General features: G+C 40.3%; 1 protein-coding gene across 1 annotated transcript; it reads left to right on the top strand.

Moving 5' to 3' along the window:
* Positions 1-913: 913 nt before the first annotated feature.
* LOC106806620 (stomatin-like protein 2, mitochondrial) lies at positions 914-5,586 on the top strand (the record flags this gene model as incomplete). The annotated part of the gene is given in 8 exon segments (XM_014808622.1): positions 914-1,063; positions 1,332-1,431; positions 2,034-2,092; positions 2,512-2,644; positions 2,851-3,000; positions 3,271-3,449; positions 3,850-3,978; positions 4,891-5,586. Coding segments are annotated over 8 exon segments (1,020 nt in total), but the record flags the coding sequence as incomplete, so codon positions are not given.
* Between the last annotated feature and the right edge of the window lie 3,553 nt (positions 5,587-9,139).

The following is a 9,139-nucleotide window of genomic DNA, read 5'->3' as shown; positions in this document are numbered from 1 at the left end:
GGTTAGGGTTAGGGTTGGGTTAGGGTTAGGGTTAGGGTTAGGGTTAGGGTTAGGGTTAGGGTTAGGGTTAGGGTTAGGGTTATCGTATATATCGTATAAAATCGTATATATAATATCGTACCAAAAGCAACGGTAGTTATTATTCGCCGATAGATTGCGCTGGCATCACTACCGTGACTTTAAGAGAGAAAAAATCGGCGACGGTACCGTTGCAGGAGACACAGCCATCATAAATATGGGCCTAAATATGGCTGATAGGGTCTATCATGACCATGTCCCCCAGGGTACTGCCGGAACGTACCCTGGGTACGCTCCGGTATACCGGAACGTACCCTGGTACTAAATACTACTATCTAATATGCCGGACCGTACCTCACCTACTCCACTAACGTTCCGGCAGTACCCTGGGCTGGGGGACATAGACCCTATCAGCCTAAATATGGGTCCGGTCCCTGATCGCAACTTTCTTGCATGGGAGTGAAGTTCTGAAATTAGGTCAAGATCGCGTCTGAATGAAATCATATCTTCATAACTTCCCAATGTATATGATACAATCAAGAGTACGGCTACCGGCATGTTACCTGCAACAATTGGGAGTACAACTGGTATGCTACGCAAAGTTAAAATGATGGCACGCCGGTGTCTGACCCTAATAGTAATAATAATTAATACTGTTACCCAAACTTGAGCGCATAAAATATCTTGTAGATAATGATAACAATTTAAAACCATGCTGTGATGGTTAATACCTACCACGATATGCCACAAGAAGATAGAGCTTCTCCCAGTGTCATGTTATACCTTATGTAAGCATCATATATGAGTACGGTACTCTTCCTCAATGGTTATTCTACTAGCCTTCTTCTGCATGCGTCTATGTTTTAAATATTAATGCACTTTCTATAATATGTAGTTGCAGAGGACGCCAGCATGGCAGTCGGTGCGTTGGCAACAAATTCGCTACAGGTCATCACGCCCGATGAACACCGTTATCCTGTTTGTGCCACAGCAAGAAGCATGGGTGATAGAGAGGATGGGAAAGTACACCCGCATCCTTGAACCTGTACGTAGAAATACGAGTAAAGTGGTCACAATGTAGGACCGTTACTTGTGTAGCATTGCATACATGTCTGATGCACACGTTGGCTGTCAATCCTTGATTGTTTGGAACATGTTGGGACATTTGCGCTATTATTTGCTTGGACTGTAAACTGTTATCTCATAATATTTTACTGTAACAATTTTGTGTGGGAGATATTACTATTGACTGTTAATAGTTTAATGCTAGTTACTGAGGTGTGTGGTTAAATATAACAATTGTGACTTTTCAGGGTTTAAATGTTCTAATTCCCTTCATAGAGACGATCAAATATGTACAGAGCTTGAAGGAAATAGCGATAGAAATTCCACAGCAAAGTGCAATTACAGTTGGTAAATGACTTATTACTTGTATTGATATTTAAATTTTGACAATCTTGTTTAGATAAGTATTGTAGTGTAGACATTCAATAACATCTGCACTATAAAAGTCTTAACTATTGCCAATAACAGCTGCAGCAGCCAGCACCAGCACTGTTGTGAGGTGGTACTATAGTTGATCAGCCTTATCTGCACAACAAAGGAACTATATCTAAACATAACAGTTATCATAAAACTGAAAAGCATTTGGTACAATCTTGGCATAATCATTCTGACTCTGTCATTCATCAGTCAGAATGATTACTCCAAGGTACAATTGAATCTACATCTCTACATCTATATGGTTACGTTGATCTGTCAATCTTGACAATTACTCGACGGTTTCTGGTGGGTGCAATAAAAAGAAAATGTACAAATAAGAATTACATGACCAAGAATAAATAAAGTAAGGTAAAAAGATTAAAGGATGAAGTAAACGAGTTGAAATGTAGGAGTATAAATGTTGAATCGTTATAATGTTCAGAATTGTAGTCATGTCACTGTACCAACATTTTCATGAATTGTTTAGTATTTCTCAAAATACCTTTAACTCATAAACACCATTCTCTTTTCAGATAATGTTACATTAGACATTGACGGTGTTTTATACCTGAGAGTGTTTGATGCATATAAGGTGGGTACTAGCTCTCTTTATTCCTATTCATAATTTTAATATTGCATATATGGCAATGGGATAATTTAACGCCAAAAATCTTTAATTTCTTCTATCTTTGTTATTCTTATTCCAATCACCTGCATCTCCTAACCAGCTGGCTGTTTGTTATAGTATATGGTTAGCTTCAGGATGCATATGATGATAGAAAAGTCCTGATGTTTCTCCTTTGCTTGCCCTTGATACTGCTTCCTTGCCCCAGTCATTCTGCACTGTTGTGATACCCACTGGTGTGTTGGACTTCCATCCCTTCGGCAGTTGGCTAGTAGCTTGTATGAGTATAGTTTAAAATACTTCCGTGATTAGTTTATCATATGACAGATTTTTGTCACATGTGTAACTTCTGGTATCACAGGCTAACATTATGTGTGTGAATGCAGGCCAGCTATGGTGTGGAGGATCCAGAGTATGCCATCACCCAGTTGGCACAGACAACTATGCGATCTGAGGTGGGAAAGATCACACTGGACACAGTGTTTCGTGAGAGAGAGCTTCTTAACACTGCAATTGTAGGTGAGGAATACTAGAAATGAGACACTACATACAGTGAAAAACAACTATAGACCCACGCTGTAAGGTAACGTCGTAATAATCACTGGTATGGGTACACCCCATGTAGTTGAGATATGTGTAGTTTCCATATAACTAACAGGAAGTGTTGTGAGCAAACACACGGAACGTTCGGCTTCATATCTAGCCACGTTACATGTCACTTGCAGAGGCTGTTAACAAAGCTGCGGACGCGTGGGGTATCGTCTGCCTGCGTTATGAGATCAGGGAGATGCGCATGCCATCCCGTATTCAGGAAGCTATGCAGATGCAGGTGGAAGCCGAGCGAAAGAAAAGAGCGTACATTTTGGAATCCGAGGGTGAGAACCAGCGAGTTGTGCGTTCAGATTCAGAATACGCAAGAACATGACAGTATCAGATCAGTCGTATTGTAATATGCATCTCATGAGCAGTTTAATACAGACTGTTATGCGATGACGGCTGTAACGTGGACTTTGTCGTAACATGTACATTATAACAGTCATGCATCTTGTACTAGGCTTAAACAACACGATTAGTGGTATTATGTTGAGGTTAGACTCACACTATGTCTTATCGGACACTTTCTAACACTCGGCATGTGATTTTAGGTGTTCGAGTGGCAGAGGTCAATGTAGCTGAGGGCAAAAAGCAGAGCTTGATTCTCAACTCTGAAGGTCAGAAGCTGCAGCAGATCAACTTGGCTGCTGGTGAGGCCAACGCTATCTTTGCGAAGGCTGAAGCACGAGCTCGAAGTATTCGTGCCATTGCCAATGCGCTCGGAGAGAAGGTACAGTCACCACTAGATGTAGTTAGAGTCAGTAGTGGTAGAGTGGAACCCAGAATACCATAATAAGCTACCACTGCAGGGTTTATAACTGATTGGCAATCACAACCGATGTTTAAAATTCCCTTTAATTTACTTTGTTCATCCCTTTTTTCGACAAAAATGATCCGCTTGAAAGTAAAATTGCCTGCCACACTAATTTAGTTGCATTTAAGTTTCAGTTATTCCTTTGATTCTGTTTAACAATTTGCCTAAGTACTATGAAGATTTCAGGAAACCTCGTATGGAAGATACTATTACAATGAAGTTTTCCAACCAACAGTAATACATGTAATAACAGCTCATCGTTACAACATCTGTAAGTATGTGGGAGTAAGTTCTCAGGTGTTGGTTGCTGCTGTAGGACGGTAGCAATGCTGCATCCCTGAGTGTGGCAGAGCAGTACGTCAATGCCTTCTCCAACATTGCCAAGCAATCGAACACCATCCTGTTGCCAAGCAACGTTGGAGATGCTTCCAGCATGGTAGCCCAGGTGAGCAGTGACTGTAGAGGATACCCGCATGTAAAATTATTGTAGCGATGAAATCTTGTGGCACAAAATACTGTTTGATAAGTTTTACACAATATTTTACTGGATACACAATGTTGTAATAATGCACTTGTATTTACAGTGTTAGAGCTTTAAAATAAAAACCACTCGCCAAACTGGGCGAGTGAGTCAATAAGTTAACTCGCCCAAACGGAATCTGTACTCGCCCAAATTTTAAAACAAAAATGCTTGTCAAACACTAGTGAAAAAACACAAAAACACCATTGATTTAACTACACTGTAAGTGTAACACATGTAATTCATTGATCATTTTTCTCAAAAATTCAAGGCACATCTCCTCTGAAAGTTCCTGTTTTCATTTTCATTTAATTTACTTTTATTCTCGGGCTGCTTTGCCCCATCAATGAAACGCCACGTTATGCCGATTTTATTGACTTGTTAACACCAAGGCCAACGTGACTTTTAAACAATCCTGCACTTCCCCCCCCCTCCCCGTACATCAATCAATATGCCGCCCCAGGCACGTATACACGGCCACGCCGTACTGGCGCTGCACGCTCTCGCGGGCTGCTTTCTTCGGCAACCTTTGATAATATAAAGTGAAGATGTCGTGGGATAGCCGCCCTTCACAATCGCTACAACTGTATTTCATCAATGTTTGGATATATATCGTAAGGAACCAACATTTGATTAAAGTTTAAGACAATTATTTTTACTCGCCAACATGGGCGTGTCAGCTTTAGCTTTCACTCGCCCGATATTATTTTCACTCGACATTGGCGAGCGGGCGAGTGCCAAGCTCGCACGCTGTATTTATGTGAGTGAAAGTGTAGCAGTATGACATACGCTCGGTGATCCGCGTATGCTAACTGGACTGGATATATACTATAACAGGCACTGGCCATCTATAAGAACCTGAACCAGCAGATTCCAGAGAGTGAGACGACGGCCGAAAACGATCATCCGCAGAAAACGCAGGAAGGTGGCAGCAAGGATCAACACACCACCAGCTAACCACCGAAGGAGCAGCAGCAGGGAGGTGGCAGCAAGGATCAACACACCCTCAGCTAACCACCGAAGGAGCAGCAGCAGGGCACTGACACCAGTGACCCATACACTCCTCCATCTACCTGCTAGTATGTGATACAGAAAGATTCGTGCACCTTCCAGCTGTGTCCATGCTTACTCGAGGGTGTTACATGATGAGGTAAAGTCATAAACGATATGAGCGAGGGAATTGGTATGAAAGAGAGCTTGCACATGTTTGTGCGAAAACTGCTGTTTTTGAAAAGCAGTTTTATGGCGAGTTATTGAATAGAATTAATTGCATTGAGATTGTGAGTCAATTGTTTGTGAGTCAGTCATCATGGTAACTTTTGCTGCTGATATCTTTTTGTATTATAAATATAGCAGGTGTTGGCAGATCTAATTAATTGGATTTGCAGTCATGCATCATACAGTACAGGTTTATTCACAGACCGGTATAGTCACAATATAACATTCTTTCTTCTGTGATGTTCAGTTATCCCGGGCAGTGACGTGTCTATTGATCAAGTACATGGCATAAAGTGTCAAACTAATACATACCAAGGAATATTTACTTGTTTTTTTTAATTGTATGACATTTTAATATCTTTGTGATTAAGTTGGCTATTCATATTATCAAGAGCTAATAATACCTAGAGTGTACAACAGAAAAACGGGAAAATAGTGCTATTTCACGGCAATATTATTCTACTTTGCCTGCTAGTCTAGAATAATTTTATGGTATTGCATTAAGCAGAATTCCTTGCTCTCTACAACAAGACCAACCGCTTGTCAATACGATACTCCTAGGCTGAGATATGGGCTCGTAAACTTCCCCTCCCACAGGCCTCACGGCACCTCGCATCCACAATATTCACTATCCTTCTCGCCTTTTGCGGGTTAGGAAAGTCGCTTCGTGAGAGTTCGGTTTTTTCTGCGATAACTTTACGAATGAACGGCGTTTCTGTTATCATCGGTGACTTTCGGGGGCATCGCCAATGCCCTTATCTCCCATTATCTTTCCTAGCACAGCTAATGCCCGTCATGATGGAGCCGGCAATGTTTTCTAAATTAAGTCTACAACGCAGCTCAGTTACTATATGGTGTAGTAAGAGTACCAAATTTGGGCATGTGACATCAATTATCAGCGCTCCAAGCGGCGACGGAAAACGATAGCCAGACCCGCAACAGGCGAGGATAGTAGAATATTGTGGATGCGAGGCGCCGTGAGGCCTGTGGGAGGGGAAGTTTACGAGCCAATATCTCAGCCTAGGAGTATCGTATTGACAAGCGGTTGGTCTTGTTTTAGAGAGCAAAGAATTCTGCTTAATGCAATACCATAAAATTATTCTAGACTCGCAGGCAAAGTAGAATAGTATTGCCGTGAAATAGCACTATTTTCCCGTTTTTCCGTTGTACACTCTAGGTATTATTAGCTCTTGATATTATGACAAACAGCTCTAGGAGTGAGCAAGCTTGAGAGGGAGAGAAAAGAGGGAATAGAGAAACATACTGCATTCTCTTAGAAGGGCAATATGCATACACAAAAAACATCAATAATATCAAACTCCTGTAACCATTGACAGTGTAATTTTATTTATGTATAATGAAGAAGATGGCATAATTAAGACTACATGCTGCTTGCATCATGAATCTGGTAGATACTAGCAGTATAACATTGATTACTGCAGTAACATCACTTATATCAACAACACTTGCCACTAGTCTCGTTTAAATAAAAAAAAGCTCGTGTGAAAAGTGAAAACTGATTTTAAATAAGACACATAATAAGTAAATCCAACAAACTTAGGTTTAAATAAATAAATATGTATATATATATATATATATATATGCATGTGCCTATTATAACATTTCGTTATGTAACTAACTGTTTAAACGCTAACTAGTCTTTTTTAACTTAGGAAGAAATAAAAATATGCCTGATAAGCGAAATGCAAACTCCACGACAGATGCGCTCTCGCTCTGGCTCAATACTACCTGATTGTATTATCCCATAGAGTTATATATTAGTTATATATGTTAGTATATTAATACAACTCTATGTATTATCCTGAGTATTATCCTTGTATTATCCTGAGTGTGGGAAGGGGGCACTGCATGCAGTTTGAGCGAAATGTAGACAGCAGAAAAGGACATTTCAGGCCGTTGTCGCGATTGGTTAAAAATACAAATAGCCTTAGCCATTCACAAGTGGATAAACATTTTTGTTAGCGCCATCTGTCGCTATACAATATCGTGGCATGTTGTTGTTTTTATGATCGTTTTAGCTGTTTAGGAACCGATATATTTAATGTATGAATACTTATTCCGGTAAACTTACGTTATCTTAAGCAATATAAGCGTAGGAAACTGGACTTGTGCCGATTTAAGTGAAATCATCGGCGTCGGACTTCCCACATACACCGTACACGGTCCGATCTCATATCGCACACCGTCCACTCCATGCCTAAATCTGTCATGCCCGTAATCGTGTTGTAATATCGCCGAGAAATAACGTCATCTTTCTTAACTTAACCGAAATTACATTCGTTATAAGCTATTCGCCTTCATTGATATGTCACTTCTGAGGGCGGCTCATCGATTGCGGATCGTGCAGGTAACGTATAGTTTGCTGCTCTCCTTAGGTCGCAGTATAGATGCCGACGGAAGAGCTGGTCCAGTGACTAAATAGGATTAGATTATGTTTAATTATGTTGACATTGTTGTGTTGTAGGCCATGTTGTAGCATTGTGTTGGGCATTTACCGAGGATGATGTTTATGTTGATGATGATGACGATAAGGACGTTATGGATGATGGTGAAGTGACTCAATTACTTAGACCGGAGCCCCACAGTGTAATATCATAAATGGTTGTGTCTCCTGCAACGGTACCGTCGCCGATGTTTTTTCTCTTAAAGTCACGGTACTGACGGTACTGACGCCTGATTGGTTGAGCTTGTTTTCTCGCGATATACATAGCACATCCAAAATTTCAATTTCAATATGTCGCAGCAGTGTAACGGTTAGAGCGCTGGCGCCAAGTATGAATGGTCGCAGGATCGAATCCCATCCGTTTTCTAATTATTTTCCTGTTTTCTGTATTTTTCTATCTTTATCTGTTTAACTGTATATACGATAGTATATAATATATTCTTTCGCAACGCTATTTGCAAGGGAACAACTACCCTCTATCAGCCAAGCTACCCCTGGTTTGGACTTACCAATCCTTGTCAACTGTCAACACAGTGTTGAATAGAATAGAGTCAGTGCTGACATAAATTGTCAAGCCCTATATCGTTTATCATTTGCCGACTATGAATGGGCAAAATAACTCTATAGCTGATCCTGCATTTAACAAAGACGAATACTAATAAGTCTGTAATACTATCTAAGACTACCACTGCCTGATATATAATCCAGAAAAGTAGAGTCACACCCAGCACCACTTCAAAATGACTTGCGAACGACAGTGAAATCCCTGGTTTCATTTCAATAATAACAATAACATATTTCACACACAAGGATAAATTCATTATTTCGTAGCATAAATATGGTTAGTTCTATCTTTATCACACAATATAGCTACACCTATAGCATTCAGCCATTAGCTTGCACCAGGCTGTAACACTATGGTGAATTGTAACTATGCAACAGCGAAATAGTGATCAATGCATCATTTATATATTCTTATATGCATCCAGAGAAAACACTTACTTCCAGTTTTACTAGTAAAAATTAGTGGTGAGTTAACGAGGGATCTCTTTCTGTAGTGTTACTCTATAATTTTGGATGACATTCAAGTATTATTACACACAGTGGTTATTACATATTGCACACTATGCCAAGGTAACCAAGATACTACTAATGTAAACAACATTTAGTAGGCAGAAGTTCGGTCAGAGGTTAAGAAGAAAGAGTTCTTTAGACATTCAGGAAGAAATTGTTGGGTGGGGTATTTGATCATTAGGAACATAAGATAAGGGACAGGTTTTGAAAAGTGGGAGTGTAGAATTTGAGAGGTAGGGCATTAGAGCAGTGTTTGGGCAGGGTGGAGTCTGCAAGGGAGGTGGGTAAAATCTTTGCGACGGAGGGAGGGCCAAAGTGAGATTCCTGTTA

This window comes from Priapulus caudatus, unplaced genomic scaffold (genome assembly GCF_000485595.1).
Source record: "Priapulus caudatus unplaced genomic scaffold, Priapulus_caudatus-5.0.1 Scaffold169, whole genome shotgun sequence".
Lineage (NCBI taxonomy): Eukaryota > Metazoa > Priapulida > Priapulimorpha > Priapulimorphida > Priapulidae > Priapulus > Priapulus caudatus.
The sequence above is the reverse complement of the archived record's forward strand: the minus strand, read 5'-3'. Positions and strand labels throughout refer to the sequence as shown.